General features: G+C 41.0%; 2 protein-coding genes across 2 annotated transcripts; one reads left to right on the top strand and one right to left on the bottom strand.

The window, feature by feature from the left end:
• The first annotated feature begins 1,792 nt into the window (after positions 1–1,792).
• Positions 1,793–9,601, top strand: LOC306750657 (leukocyte elastase inhibitor-like). Its single transcript, XM_079234122.1, has 10 exons — positions 1,793–1,873; positions 2,251–2,438; positions 3,423–3,560; positions 4,434–4,574; positions 5,259–5,376; positions 6,869–7,011; positions 7,346–7,423; positions 7,651–7,740; positions 7,816–7,996; positions 8,188–9,601. The coding sequence occupies exons 2-10, from the start codon at positions 2,256–2,258 to the stop codon at positions 8,412–8,414; spliced, it is 1,299 nt and encodes a 432-aa protein (XP_079090248.1). The 5' UTR covers positions 1,793–1,873; positions 2,251–2,255; the 3' UTR covers positions 8,415–9,601.
• A 728-nt stretch (positions 9,602–10,329) lies between these two features.
• Positions 10,330–16,285, bottom strand: LOC306750823 (leukocyte elastase inhibitor-like; the record flags this gene model as incomplete). The annotated part of the gene is made up of 9 exons (XM_079234297.1): positions 10,330–10,521; positions 12,875–13,128; positions 13,449–13,629; positions 13,817–13,906; positions 14,030–14,107; positions 14,862–15,004; positions 15,091–15,208; positions 15,428–15,568; positions 16,109–16,285. 9 exons carry the CDS (start codon positions 16,283–16,285, stop codon positions 10,330–10,332), a joined length of 1,374 nt encoding a protein of 457 aa, XP_079090423.1.
• Positions 16,286–16,671: the final 386 nt, after the last annotated feature.

Genomic DNA, 16,671 nt, shown 5'->3' with positions numbered 1-16,671 from the left:
GAGGACTGGTAGCCGTTTGTGGACGAAGCTAAGGTGACGCACGATGACAACGATGCTCGCTTACCGTCCCCTTCAGAAAATCATTTTCTTTCTGCACATACAGACCGGCGGTTGTTCTTGTTGCTGTTATTCCACTGCACTATCTCCACCCCTGTCCTGTTCATGTTAGCTCGGGTGAATTCAGGCCTCGGCAGTTGCAGTGCGCCAAGGTAGCCAGGTGGGGGCGCTGTGGCACACATAATATTGAACCGCAGTGCACTGGGTGTATCAGCAGCGGTTCTGTGCTCCTCATGGCACATGCACTTTGTAACATTCATTGTTTATACTAGCCTGCTGAATATAAACTGTAGATAAAGGATGCCAGTATCTATCGTTTGGTGAAGTAGCCAGATAATTCCTTGCTGGTTAAGTCCAGTCTGACCTAAAATGCAACACATCCCAATGGTTCATCCCTTTCTTTTTTTTGAAAAACAATTACATTCAATTTACTAGATTATAACCACATTTCCTTCCTAAAATTAAAATATGTTGGCATCCAATGGGAACAATATTGGCAGTAGAGGAAGCAGTGAATATCAAAACTAAATGGTGTAACATGGAAGATAAGATTATGCAGAACATTCTAGGCAAATGGAGGCCTGCAGTATGACTTCACTGCTTTGCACATTTTACTCACAAGTTACTGTCACAAATTTGAAACGGAACACATTGTATCATCTCTAAATGCAAACACCACAACCACAAACTTGTGCATTTAAATAATTAAGCTTCAAAGCTGGTGCAAGCCTAATATTTTGTGGGCCACAGGTGAATTCTGCCCAGCATTTGGAAATGTCTTCAAATATCTATATATAGAATATAGAAACTGCAACTGAATTAAAAACACAAAGATCTTTGTCACTAATGCCAAATCATTTCCTACAGTAGTAGTAATCTACTTCCCCTTTCCCTTTCCTTTAACAAAGAACAATGTGAACTCTATTCTGTGATGCCACAGCATCAGCACCTGCATTGATAGCAGGATTTATGAGCTCTGAACACGGATGTGCATTGTAAAAACTGCATCTAAATCCATTTTGATTTGCTTGATACATTTCATTGTTCACAGTGCAGCTGATCAGACATTTTTTAATAACATTTCTACCGTGATATTTCTGAAGATTATTGCTTTACACACTGTAGTCCGTACCTTGTCTTAATCTCAGCACCAACCCTCCATATCCATGCCTTTTTATGCCTCTGCGGCATAGACGGCCGCGACCAGAGGCATTATGTTTTTTGTTTGTTAACCCGTCTGTCATGACGCATGTCTGTCTGTCTGGCCCATTGTCGTGAACGTGACATCGCAAGAACGCCTGGGGGAAATTCTTGAAATTTGGCCCAGAAATCCACCTGGACCCTAAAGGATGAACCATAGACCTTAAATAAAAAGGGAAGGACTGAGTCGATTTTTGAGCTCACTATGACCTTGAATCCGTACCAATCTCGTAAAGGCAACACCTCAGGTACACCTTGAGGACATTTGTGTCCAAAACTCCAGAATTCATAGGCTAAATATGACAATTACACACAAATGCCTCATAGTATAAAAGGATGACTGTTTGGACGGTGTATACCGCAACATGACTTGGTTTGTGCAGGCTTACAACGGCGAGGTGGTAATTCCAGTGTATGTGATGTGTCTGTGGTTTGCAGACTCCTACAAAGCACACCCATAGCCATGATGATAAAAATGGGTGTGATTTATACTTTCTCAAGCTGCAGCTTGGGTGTGTCAGAGTGTAAAATAACACTGATGGTTCCAACAGAACACGTCTTCCTTTCACTGAATCGTTCCCGATCACTTGTTGCCTTGAAGAAGAGTCTCTTGCCAGTAAGTACAAGTTATGCCTTGTTGTCTTGAGATTGATGAGAGTGATATCAAAAGATTAACTTGTACCAGTTCTTGATTTAACAATATCTGTGTGATTTTTACTGGGTTTGGTGACATTTCACTTTGGTTTAAGAATCTAAGTGAAAAGTGAATAGTAACTGCAAATTGCTGTCGAAGACTTGAATTTGATCTCTGAAACCACTCATGTGGGCCTGCAGACGAAGAAATATTCTGTAAAAAAAAAGAGGGATTCCTATTCGAATTTGAACTTTTTATAAAGGGATTTGTCTTTTGCATTATCAGGGAAACAGAAAGTTGTCAGATAAAATATATGCTTTGGTTTATAACGCAATGAGTAACACTCCGCTTTGTATCAGACGCAATGGAGACACCCACCTCATCCAAGACATCCAAGGCCAACACCACCTTCGCTCTGGCCTTGTTCAAAAAGCTGGGTGATGACGACAAGACAGCGAATGTCTTCTACTCCCCTTTCAGCATCTCTTCAGCTCTGGCTATGGTGATGCTGGGGGCCAGTGGCAACACAGCCACGCAGATGTCAGAGGTACAGTATGCACATACACACACACACACACACACATGCACACACCTTGAAACACACTCTGTGAAAATGAACAGTAATAGCGTTTCAGTTCTCAGGTGAACACACCCATTTGGAAGTGTTTACACAGGCATGAATTCAAAAGTTCTTGCATGTCAGTGGATCTGGTTCAACACGGTGCTGGAATTTCGTAACCACATTATTATGCAAAGGAGAAAGGCGTGGGTTCAGGTTTCAACTTTGTCAAGTTTTCTTCATGCATTTTTAATGAAAGATAAGGCGTCTTCCAAGAATTATTAAAAACACGAGTAAATGATTCAGACACAAATGTATTAGAGGTGACAGGTTTTTGGGCCAGATTTTCCGATGGAAAACTTTGACCTAACTGTTTTGCAGGGTTGGGTGTGGTGGGAGTGTTTGGGCATGCGATTACTCATAATGTTTCATGCCAGCAGAGATCTGTTCTATTCTGCCTCTGATTACAGGGAGAGGGATAGATCCTCTGTGTCCCTTATACTTTCTGACTTTCACGAAAATAGATCTTGAAGATTTTTCATGTAAATACATGCAGAATGACACTAAGGTGACAGGGCTGATGGGATAGGTGCCGCCAAAGAGAACAAAACAGAGCTGTGTGTGTGATGAGATGTGAAGTTGACGATGTGGGCAGTTGAGGATGAACATACGACGGCATTTTATTTGGAAGGGATTCTGATTTTGTGGTTAAAGAAAAGGGCGGCATCGGTTATGCCGAGGGAAAACGTGTGTGTACAAGCATGCCTTGGTTTGTATGCGTGACTCAACCTGAGGCTGCACAGAGGTTTATTTTCTCCAGTCGCTAGAGACTTCAGATGCAGATAGTTAACCGAAGCATCAATCTGCACTCCCACGCACGCACACACACACACACACACACACGCACACTGACAATAGTAAACTTTACAGTGATCCTATACTGATGAGAGAAACTACCATTTGCAACCCTAGGTCCTCTGCTTCACTGAGGCAGAGCAACCGAATCCGGCGCTAGCACCAACTGGGTCGATGCAGTCGCAGATGCAGACGCGGATGCAGTTGCGGACGCAGATACAGCAGAGCAGCAGACTCCCTCGATATCTGGTCAAGGTGGTATCAAAACCAAAATTAGTAGTAATGATGATTAGGGTTATTGGTGTCGTCTGGTGAGGAAAACTGAGATTTTGGTATTTGGTATTTTGGTAGATTTTTGGTATTATTATTATTCCACTGTTTTGCTCGCTAATTTTGTATCATGCTGCATCTTTTAAAATATAATTTGGAAAATTGAAGTGTATACTGCGAAGCAAAAGCACTCCATCCTAACATGTATTTGGTCCACTATGAAGATGACAATCTAAAACAACATAATGGTGAGCAAATGGTGTGTAACTGCAAAAAAATCATCCCCTTGGGTTATTTCACAATGATTGTAATGGTGTGAAGACTTTGGTTTGGTCTGTTTTTGTCTTTTTCCATATTCTTTCCAAAAGGTGCTGTGGGTCTGATAAAGAGAAATCATACCTCGGGTCGTGGGAAGTTTGGCTGAAAGTCATTCTAATTATAGTAAATGATGAGAACAATAACACCAAAATCATTCGGTTCATATTCCTTTCACTGAGTAGCATTTCATGTTGGCACATAGACAAATTGAGAAACAGTTGCAAAATACAATGTAATTGTCAGGAAAAAGAGAAGACTGACCATAGTTTTTGGCCTACAGCTTGGATTCATAAAATGTATTAAAGATGCTAAAAGTTAAATTTCCTGCCTTGGTAATGTTTAAACACCCAACACAGTGTTCGCAAAGCTGTAGTGTGGAGCACCAGGGTTAATGGTGATGTTGGTGTTGATTCTCATTATTTAAAAGGTAAACTGATCACAAGGTCAAGGGTCCATTCAAACATAATACAAAGTTGTCTTGCATCTATCACTGGTTCAGTGTGTCTTTGTAACACGCAGGTCTTCTCTGGCTGTTCGCAGTGCCTGAAACCCCAGAATGGTGAAGACGATGTCCACGCTAGCTTTTCCCAACTGCTGAGTGAGCTCAACAAGGAAGACGCTCTGTATGCCCTCAGCATTGCCAACAGGCTGTATGGAGAGCAGTCCTACAAGTTTGTTGAGGTGGGTGTGTGTGTGAGCCTGTGTTGCTCAGTATTAATTGCTTAATTATTAATAAAGTGAACTGCAACCCTGTACATGTGCAGCCTAATTACTAGTTAGCTGGATCCTTGCTTCTCGCGGTTCAACACATTAATTAACTAGCTCTATGAGACAATGGATCCTTAGCTAAGCCCCGCCCCCCTCTGCTACGTCGTCAAGCTGTCAGAGCGACCATGGAGCCCACACTGTCACTAACTGCACTCATTGAGTAAATATTTGCAATTCTTTGGGGAGAAAAATAGCTCTCTCATAAAGAAGCAGACGGAAGGATTGACAATATGTGTTTGAAGGAAATATCCAGGATGTGAAACTGATTAAGCAGCGAAAACAGGTTGAAAAGATAAAGGTAGAAGCAAGAGTCTACCGACCATCGCCTGGCGATACAGACAGAAGACAATACATTTAAAGAACTACACTGTTTCTGTTAAGCCAAGCTCTCAGGAAATCATACTGAATGAGGGCTTTCAGCTCTCCACTCATGTTAACTTCATTTCAAAATCCCAGATTAACAAATTAATGAAAGAACAGAAAATTGTCAATACACAAATGACTTAGTATTCCCTGAAGTATTTCTTCTTTGTGGATTGGTTTATGTGAGTATCTAATTGTGGTGTGAGTAATCAGATGGGCTGTTTTTGCTTCCAGGATTTCTTATCAGAAACCAAAAAGCACTACAAAGCTGAGCTGGAGCCTGTGGACTTCAAAACCAACGCAGCTGATGCCAGGGTCAACATCAACAGCTGGGTGGAGAAGCAGACACTCGGTAGATCTCACACAAACTCATCACTACAGTACATAGAGCCCCTTTCCAGGCCTTCTCCATCTTATAAAAACAAAATGTATGAGTGGAGCGACACAAGTCTGCCATCCTCCAACTTCAATTTTTAAATGTCTCTTTTTTTCTCAAAGGGGTCACTCTTCCACTTAACCAATCCTCTTGTGTTAGCTTTCTGTTACCATCTCTTGTGTTAACGGGTCGGTTTTGACCCATGTCTTAAATCAGCTGTAAAATGCACTAAAACAATTATCTATCATCCACTTTGTTTCGCATCTCTTGGTTACCTTGTTAGGCTTCCTTATCCATGAAAATATTGTAGTATGTTTTAATATTTTTGGTGTGGGCCTTGTCTTTGTCAGTATACCTCTCCATTTCAATTAAAGAAATGGTAAAATGAACCTCAAGGTGAATCATATAAATAAATAAATAAAAGGTTGTTGTTTTACCTGCCTATTACTGAGGGGTATTAGGACACTTCTCTTAAATACATTTGTTTTATTTTTTTTTTTTCATTTTAATATTATTAACTATAGTAACATCTATGGTGTTAAGGGTCAATTTCGACCCATATATATTTACTTCAAGAAAAAGGCTAAAAAATATTTTTTCCAGCAATAGAACTTTAATACAAACACAAAATGAAAAGCAGAAAAAGTCGTAACACAAAATATAGATTTGCAAGGTCAAACAAACAACAATCAATCAAGCAAATCTTATTTTTTATAACGGGGTCGAAACCGACCCTTACACCACAAAGGTCATAATTTCATCCAGAGCATTTTATAATTTAGTGAAACAAAATGTTTTTGTTTTGTTGAAATAAAGGTTCCTGACAAAGTCAAAAAGCCTTGATGCAATAAACACATTTATGTGGTTCTTTTATGCATTTAAAAACCTAAAACGGGTCGTACCGACCCTAGCACAAGAGGAAGGTCTGCATCCTTGGTGCTATTGATCATTTCATTTCTCATTCAAAAGTGCCATAGACATTTTGTGGGCACTTAGTTCACGTAATTCACAAGCATTACAGTGTTTTCTTTTTCAAGTTTCAATTCCCAGTTCTATCCTATATCAAGCAGTTATGGTTTGTCTCAGTTGAGGAGTTGTATTAAAACTTCCTTTGGTTCAATGCGTTCAATTAAAATTGTTGTAGTTCACAGCAACTTTAAAAACCATCCAACGAGAGTAGAGGATACTGTAGGTGTACACCCAGGTTTTGAGTTGATGTTTTTTGACCCATCTTTATGTTTTATGTCCTTCTATCTAATATTCCTTTCTCTTTCATTCAAAAAATATATATCTACCTGATTTTTGAGCCTTCCATTGTTTTTTGTGCATCTCTTGTCTTTGTTCTTATGTATAGTATTTCTAGAAGTTGTGGTAGAATAAGAAATCAAACTTGGATGAAGACATTGCTAGTGTCTGGGTCTGTGTCTCTGTCTCAATAACGACGTATTTGCTCAATACTGCTCACCAGGAAAAATCAAGGATTTGCTGGTCGAGGGTGTATTGGACGTCTCGACCGTGCTAGTCTTGGTCAATGCCATCTACTTCAAGGGCAACTGGGACCAAAAGTTCAATGAGGATTCTACTGTTGATGCTCAGTTTAGAATTAACAAGGTAACACTGCACAGAGTCTGAGGAAAAGAAATCAGCATGTCTTCAAACTTGTGAAGACATCAGGCTTCCATGGTAATACTAAAATGTTTATTTAGAACTACTTCTTTTATTGGTGCCTTTCACCGTTTTGGTGTAAGCTAAGATATCATAACATTTTTTGAATAGTATATATTTCTTTAAAGCAATTATTTAGTTAAAAAAACAACAACAATCAGAGTATTGATAAAGAACCAAACTAATAATATCACTAAGAGTAATCGATAAAATCCTAACGATACCATCCCTAATGATAATTCAACAACTAAAGGGTTGTTCTGTCTGTTGCTGTCTTTAGAATGACACGAAGCCGGTGAAGATGATGTCCCAGAAAAGTGAATTATCTTTCACCTCCATTCCCGAGACAAACTGCCAGGTAATATCCATGTTTTTCAACAGGGTGGTTTTGCCCGTGTCTGTTTGTCTGCTCAGCAATCTGATATTTGAGAACAGATCTCATGAATTATAGTGAAGACATTAACCACAATTGGTTCCATTTTGACAAGGGTTGAACCCATGATTTCTTAAGATAATGTCCATTCCTGTAACTAATCAGATTATCTTAAAATGAAATGAAAAGAAAGACATAATGTGTTTGCACAGATCCTAGAGATGTTCTATGAAGGGAAGGAGCTAAGCATGCTCATCTTCCTGCCCAATGAGATAGAGGACGACACAACAGGCCTGGAGAAGGTAGGACACACACGCAGAAAACACATGCACAATTTTAAACAGGCTGATTAATAATTCATATCACATCCACACTAGCTGGAGAGGGAGTTAACCTATGAGAAATTTGTGGAGTGGACTCGTCCAGACATGATGGGCCAAACCCAGGTGGAGGTGAAGCTGCCTCGATTCAAGATGGAGGAGAAGTATGGCTTGAACGATGTTCTGATCAGCATGGGCATGGTGGACGCTTTTGATGTCACAAAGAGTAACTTTTCCGGTGAGGAAACACACCATAAATGTATAAACTGCTGAATTATTCTCAGAGCACAACATATCTGAACAGACAAATGAAAGATCACAAAACCCAAAATGTTGTTTTCCAAATTGAAACTACAGGCACAACAAAAACATGACATGATTTTAGTGTGCATGATAAAGCAACGGACTCTCTCTTTCCTCTGCTGACAGGCATGTCCCCAGAAAACAAACTGGTGCTGTCGAAAGTCGTCCACAAGGCTTTCGTGGAGGTCAACGAAGAGGGAACTGAGGCGGCTGCCGCCACTGCTGCTATCATATCGGAACGCTCCATAATGATTCCTGCCACCTTCATCGCAGACCACCCCTTCCTCTTCTTCATCCGACATAACCCCTCCTTGAGCGTTCTCTTTGCCGGCCGATACTGCTCCCCTGAGTGAGAACTAGCGTACGCCCTGCAGACATGGACGGATGATGAGACCCATCCTACGAGAGAACGAACAAAACAGATTTAAAAATACATCTTCTTGGGTCCTTTTGCATCTCTCTGTAGACGTGTTTTTGTGGTCGTATCCTGTCTCTTGGTTGTTCTGTGTCTATTTTGGGTCATTTTGCATCGCTGTGGTTGTTCAACGTCTCTTTTTGATAGTTTTGCGTCACTTTGTGGTCCTTTTATGTCCATTTGACTTCCCAACAATAATTCTAACCCCCTTCACTACTCCGTCCATGCTTGTAGAGCGTAATGATTTAGCCAGGGATACGTATATCTATTGTTGCGGCTATATAAGGCTATGAAGCTAATAGGTGTTGTTGGAAGAAATGGAGAATCACTGCTTTAGAATGTGTGTGTAAAAGTGCATGTGTGTTCCTGTCCTATATTTTCAAGACCCTGATTTTGTAAGAGAGCCTTTTAATTGAAACTATTCTCTGCTACTTAAATGAATAAAAGTGCACATGGGAGATTGGTGGGGTTGAGTCTTCATATCTTCTTTTGCATGCATGCATTTTACTCAATGAGTCTTTGTTTGTCCACCTTCTGTTCGTCATTCTGCACAAATACTTTCTATCCAGTCCCGACAGCTCGTAGCAGTGTAGAAGTGCACCATCATGGTCTTTGGCAGGTTGAACATCTTCAGCTGCCTCAGGAAGAACATCCTCTGCTGAGCCTTCTTGGTGATGGAGCTGATGTTCAGCTCTCATTCAGGTCCTGGGTTATGATGGAGCCCAGGAAGCAGAAGGACTCCACAGCGTTGACGGGGGAGTCACACAGGGTGATAGATATGGGTGGGGCTGCGTTTTTCCGGAAATCCACAACCATCTCCATTGTCTTTAGAGCAGGGGTTATCAAACTTTTTTTGTCACGGCCCACTTTGGAGGAGGAAAAATGTTCATGCCCCACTGCCCCAACAAAATTGTAACAAAATGGTCCATGCTTAATCTGTGCTTTTTCAAATAGTAGAATAAAGAAAATTGTAATCACTTTCAAGTAAACCAGATCGCTCCATCAGACAAAAACAAATACAATGTGAAATCACTTTGTTAGAACAATGTAAATGAAGTTCTATCTGTGCAAAAAATAACTAATATTTGGCAAAAGAAAATAGCTTATTGTGGCTGCATTTAACCTGTTTTGAACTGAATGTATTTTCAAGATAATAACAATAAAGTGCAACCTGTGCAGAACAAAACAGAATGAGTGCAGACGTGTGAGCCATCACGTTGTATCAGTATTAGTGGCTGCAGTGAGCTGCTTTCCTCTACAAGTATTTTTAAAACGGTTGTAGGCTTGATACGGCCGCTCTCAATTCATGCTCAATGTTGAGTTTAGATCTGTATTCTGATTTGAGAAACGCAACAGCAGAAAAGCTGACCTCGGCTTTTGGCAAAACGCCAAGAATTGGCGAGTCGGGCATGCGCGGTTGGGCTGAAGTGCAGGCATGGGAATCCACTGAAATGGTGAAATAATCTGGAGAGGGAAGCTCTCAATAAAGGTTTTGAAATAAAGAAATTCTGCATTTCCCCCTGCGTCCCACCTATAATACCTCCACAGTTTGAGAACCACTGCTTTAGAGTGTGGAGCTCCAGATTGTTTTGTCTGCACCAGGTCACCAGATGCTCAGTCTCCCACCTGTAAGCGGACTCATCCCCACCAGAGATGAGTCCAATGACGGTGGTGTCATCCGCAAAACTTCCTGAGCTTGACCGACTAGTGACTGGAGGTGCAGCTGTTGGTGTACAGGGAGAAGAGCAGAGGGGAACGAACGCAGCCTTGGGGAGAACCGGTACTGATGTCCCGAGAGGCTGAAACATGTTTTCCCAGCTTCGCATGCCGCTTCCTGTCAGACAGGAAGTCTGTTATCCACTTGCAGGTGAGTTGGGCACGTGCAGCTGGCAAAGCTTGTCCTGCAGCAGAGAAGGGACGATGAAGGCAGAGCTGAAATCTACAAACAGGATCCTGGCGATTCCTGATGAGTCCAGATGCTGGAGGATGAGGTGGAGGGCCATGATGAATGCATCGTCTACAGGCCTGTTGGCCCTGTAGGTGAACTGTAAGGGGTCCAGGAGAGTGTCGGTGAGGGTTTTGATGCATTTAGGTATGATCATTTACTGACATACATTATGTAGTCCCTTTGTGTACTGGGGACGACAAACCCCTCGTCTTCCTATGTGATGTTTATGTATATATATATGTATATATGTATATGTATGTATGTATGTATGTATGTATGTATGTGTGTGTATGTATGTATATGTGTGTATATATATATATATATATATATATATATATATATATATATATATATATATAATGTATATATATGTTTATACTGTCTTCGTTATATTATCCATCACATTGCACTGCACCTTAGCTGCTTCTCTTTTGCACTCTGGACAGATGCAAACTCTATTCAAAAGAATAACGTGTTCGTTAAAGAAAACCACAGTTTGAACCCTCAAACCTGGGGATGTTACACTATTCAAACATGGAGGTCTAGTTATATTTTAAATAACATTTCTGTAATGAAACATTTTAGATGTAGAAACAGGAGTGTCACTAAGGACATTTCTATCTGACAGTTTGATTTTATCACATTATTCTCTTTGGTTATCTGAACATATGAAATGTTCTGTAGATAAAGTGCAGCAAATCTTGCAACAGTGGTATTTTCATAGGGTATAAAAGTAAAGTTGACGTAGAAAAAAGAGAAATTGTGATTAAGGCAACTTCTTTCTCAGGGTGTCAGGCTTTAAAGGCAAGGCAAGTTTATTTGTATTGCACATTTCAACAACAAGGCGATTCAAAGTGCTTCACATAAAACCATTAAAAGCATCAAAACATAATGCAGAGAAATTTAAAAACATTAAAACAGTCAAAAAGCTAAATAAAAATTGAATACAAGTTGCAGTGCAGTGTAAGAAATAAAATGCAGTAGTGTGATGCAGCAATTAAATCTGACCTGCAGCTTTCAGGGACCTTGTTCCAGATGTGTGGAGCAGAAAAGCTGAACGCTGCTTCTCCATGTTTAGTTCTGACTCTTGGAACAGAAAGTAGACCCGTCCCAGACGACCTGAGGGGCCGGGATGGTTCATAAGGTAGCAGCAGATCACAAACATACTTAGGCCCTAAACCATTCAGTGCTTTATAAACCAGCAGCAGGATTTTAAAGTCAATTCTTTGTTTGACAGGGAGCCAGTGCAAAGACCTCAGAACTGGAGGGATGTGATCCACTTTCCTGGTCTTAGTGAGGACTCGAGCTGCAGCGTTCTGAATCAGCTGCAGCTTCCTGATTGACTTTTTACAGAGGCCTGTGAACACACCGTTACAGTAGTCAGGTCTACTGAAGATAAATGCATGGACAAGTTTCTCCAGATCCTGTTGCGACATAAGTCCTCTAACCCTTGATATATTCTTCAGGTGATAGTAGGCCGATTTTGTAATTGACTTGATATGGCTGTTCAGGTTGAGGTCTGAATCCATAACTACACCTAGATTTCTGGCTTGGTTTGAGGTTTTTAACATTAGTGATTGAAGCTGAGCGCTGACTTTCAATCGTTCGTCCTTGGGACCAAAAACAATTACTTCTGTTTTATCTTGATTTAATTGAAGAAAATTCTGGCACATCCAGTTATTGATGTCTTCAATGCATTTAGCCAGCCCTTGTATGGGACTATAGTCCCCTGGTGATATAGTTATGTAGAGTTGTGTGTCATCTGCATAATTATGATAGCACACTTTGTTGTTTTTCATAATCTGAGCCAGTGGAAGCATGTAGATGTTGAACAGAAGAGGCCCCAGTATTGAACCTTGGGGAAGTTGTGTGTCATCTGCATAATTATGATAACACACTTCAAAAAGGTATAGATTAACTTGGGTAGGGTGTAAAGGGTGCAGCAAACAGGGCCATACGTGCATTACAGACAAAGTAAACCAAATCCTAAAGATGAGATTAGGTGCAAAAGATAAAACAGTGCAACTAAACAATGCTCCAGAAACACACATGGGTATGCAAACAAGAAGCCACACTTTGGAGATTTCAAAACTACTTGTCATTCTGGTGTTAAAGATAAAGGACTCAGAGTGTGAGTAGCTAGAGGGAACTACAGAGTGTTGATTCTCAACATTCTTCCAGTAATGCTAATAAAATTGTATACTGCTACAATAGTAGATTTATTGTACCCCTCCTGTTGAGAAGCACTGCTCTCAACGACGTGATCACTTAGAGAAGTGGTTTTCAACCTTTTTTCAGGGATGTACCCTCTGTGAAATATTTTTTCACAGGATTTTGGCTGAACAAAAAGAGGTAGTACATAGCCCTGTGCCACAGCATACAAAATACAGTTTATAGACTTACACTTTTTGAATTTATGCTAATTTAAATATATTTTTTAAATATCTCACATACCCCCGTTTGAGAACCTCTGTCTCAGGGGAGCAGTATCGACCAGCAAAGAGAACGCTCATGGACGGGTTATGTCGGATGAAGAAGAGGAAGGCGTGGTCTGCGATGAAGGCACTTGGCCTGATTAATGCCTGACTATAGAAAGACTGCCTATGCAAAGTAGCAGCCGCTGCCTCAGTTCCCTCCTCGTTGACTTCCACGAAAGCCTTGTGGACGACTTTTGACACCATCAGGCCGCTGCCGGGAGCCATGCCTGTCACAGGAGAGAACGGAGACAGAATGTTTTAAATAAACACAGTGCCATTTCTCACCCTACACGACGGGAACGTTGACCATGTTGACGGGAGTCAGTTCAGGTTTCGTGAGTCTGTTCTTGGAATTATTATAAACATATCTGACACTGTCTGGACTGTGAATGTGAGTGTGAATGGTTGTCTGTCTCTATATGTGCCCTGCGACTTGTCCAAGGTGCACCCTGCCTTCCCTAAAGTCAACTGGGATCGGCTCCAGCGCCCCGCGACTCTGAGTAGGATAAGAATTGAATATCTGATATGATCCAGGCACACGTCTTACCAGAGAAGTCACACATTGACACGTCGAAAGCATCCACCATGCCCATGCTGACCAGGACATTCTTCATGTCGTAGCTCTCCTCCATCTTGAACCGAGGAAGCCCCACCTGGACCTCAACTTCACTCATAATGTCTGGACGAGTCCACTCCACAAAGTTCTCATAGGTCAACTCCTTCTCCAGCTGGGGTGGAAACACAATCAATAATGTGTGTATGTGTGTGTGTGTGTGTGTGTGTGTGTGTGTGTGTGTGTGTGTGTGTGTGTGTGTGTGTGCGATGTGTGGGATTTGTGGGATGTGTGTGTGTGTGTGTGTGTGTGTGTGTGTGCGTGTGTGTGTGTGTGTGTGTGTGTGTGTGTGTGTGTCCTACCTTCTCCAGACCAGTCGTACTGTCCTCTATCTCACTGGGTAAAAAGATGAGCATGCTGAGCTCCTTTCCTTGGTAAGGCATCTCTAGGATCTGTATAACAGAGGGTTTCAAATTTTACAGCAAATTCCATATCATGATTTTTTTATGTATTAAGAAGTTATCAATTGTTTGATGGACTGACAGACAGTACGGATTGATCAATGAACTAGTTACCTGGCAGTTGGCTTCCGGGATGTAAGTCAAGGGGAACTTGGATTTCTGGTGCATCATCTTCACTGACTTGGTTTCATTCTGACAACAAGCAGAAAAATAGACAAAGCTTGAAGAGAAACTTAACACCAAAGGACATTTTGCACACATCTTTTTGGTGCAGTGATGTAAAAGTGTACTGCAGAGTGTGGTCAGTTGTAAATAGTGACATCACTGTCGGGGTCAAAAGGATTGCTGGTTCTTTTTCCCGATTTCTGTCACCTGCTGGTGAAAAATCCCTTCATGCACTTCTAGCATTTAGTCCACAAGTTCAAAGCAGGTCACTTGTTATGACTCCAAGTCCAACATCTTTACATTTGTGACTCTGGTGAACCATTTGTCAATGTCGTACCAATACATTGATGTGCCTATTGACTCAAACTCTGCTTCATTACCCAACACACATTCTCTCCCCTTCACCAAATGGAAGCATTATTTTTACTGGAGCGTATAGCAACCTATGATTCACGCGTAGCCATTGGGAAACGCTCCCTGCAAGTCATGACTAATTTGCAATAAAAAAGTGTCAGACAAATGCTTTTTTATTAAGTGATTAAATTATTCAACATCCACCCTTTTTGTCTTTCCACCATTTCATATGGATGGGTTTCCTGCTATGGCCTGGATGTTGAATTATTTCTTATTCAACTTTGTTTCACTTCTTTCCATGAAGAAGTCAAAATCAACCTCCATTGCCTTCATGGTTTGTGCTACTATGCAATAAAGTTTGAAAACCCATATTTACTGACTTCTGTCGATCAGTGCTAGTCAATTACAAGTTGTCATTGAGTGTTACCTTGTTGAGTCTAAACTGAGCATCCCGTGTATCACTCTCTTGAAACTGCTTGTTCCAGTTTCCTTTGAAGTAGATGGCATTGACCAGCACCAGCCTTGTGAGGCTGTCCACAACTCCCTCGGCCAACAAGTCCTTGATTTTACCTGGAAATCAAAAGAGACACAAACATGAAGCAATGCCACACAAATGGAAGCATGTCTCCTGCCATGTTTCCATGTGTCAGACCCACCTTGTGTCTGCTCGTGCACCCATGTGTTGATGTTGAGCCTGGCCGCCTCTGAGCTGAATACGAAGTCCACCGACTCCAGCTCTGCGCTGTAGTGCTTCTTGGTTTTTCCTAAATAATCCTGGAATAATCAGCGACAAATTGAGTCGGATCACCTAAAAATAAATCATCTTTTTGATGAACTTTCGTGAATACAGTAACAGCTGGAGAAGTATTTCCATGGTTTTACTTGATGGATACTCGTTCATCGTTCCTTATACAAAGCTTAAAGATTCCTATGTGGGTCTCTCATTCCCTCCAGCCTCATGTGTAAACTACACACATGCTAAAACACACACACCTCAACAAACTTGTAGGACTGCTCCCCGTACAGCCTGTTAGCAACACTGAGGGCATACGGAGCGCCAGCCTTGTTGAGCTCGCTCAGCAGTTGGGCAAAGCTAACGTGGACATCATCCAGACAATCCTGGGTTTTCAGGCACTGTGGAAAAAGTAGACGAGTGTTACAGAGATGCACTGAGCACGTGACAGACCAGTCTATTGTAAACAAACTTTAGAGAACCCATGGAAATGAAAATTCCCACCTTGGACTAAATCATTGCATTAATAGTTAGCAGGAAGTTTCAGATGTGAAACCTGCATCCCTTTGTCCACCAAACGGACAAACCAACGAGGCTTCACAGAATCACCCTGAATGAATGAATGAATATATACTTTATTAATCCCCAAGAGGAAATTTGTTGTCGGGGAAGCAGCAACTTACAGGCACAAAATAAAATATAAAAACAGGGATGAAAGATATATACAAAAATAAAAACAGCTGAGATGAAAGATATGTACAGCGCAGAGTATTAATTTAGGAAATTAAATTAAACTATAGCATTAGAGAAGTGCAAAAATGCAAAGTATGCATGTGTAAGTATATGAAGTGTGTGAACCAGGTGCACCGGCCCGCAAAGCCATTCATGTTGATCTTTTACTTTTCACAAGGACAGTGTGTGTGTGTGTGTGTGTGTCCTACTTTTGACATCTGCGTGGCTGTGTTGCCTCTGGCCCCCAGCATCACCATAGCCAGAGCTGAAGAGATGCTGAAAGGGGAGTAGAAGACATTCGCTGTCTTGTCGTCATCTCCAAACTTTTTGAGCAGCGCCAGAGAGAAGGTGGTGTTGGCCTTGGACAGAGGGGTTGGTGATGCCATGGTGTCTGCAAAGAAGGGAGGGCCGACTAGCATTCATTACTGTGTTACAAACTTCTAAAATGTTTTCAAAGTTTGTGTCTCTTTACCTAGATATACTGGTAATATTGAACTAAGTAAGTGGTGGTTTTCATTCATAATTTAAGATTATTTTGAAAATAGCTGCATCGTTGGTGGTGTCTATGCAAATTAATTATTTACAAAAGTCATATGTTCTAGAAAGTATTTAATAAATTATTTTTTGTCAATACACTGTAACAAATTTCCCCGTTAAATTACATTAAACAACTGGCAGCTACAGCTTCCTATATTCAACTGTAATTCTACAGCATACAGCATACCTACAGTAATTTACAAAAACTGCTTAATACTGTAGCAAATATTACAGT

This window comes from Taurulus bubalis, assembly GCF_910589615.1.
Source record: "Taurulus bubalis genome assembly, chromosome: 18".
In the NCBI taxonomy this organism is placed as follows: Eukaryota; Metazoa; Chordata; class Actinopteri; order Perciformes; family Cottidae; genus Taurulus; species Taurulus bubalis.
The sequence above is the reverse complement of the archived record's forward strand: the minus strand, read 5'-3'. Positions and strand labels throughout refer to the sequence as shown.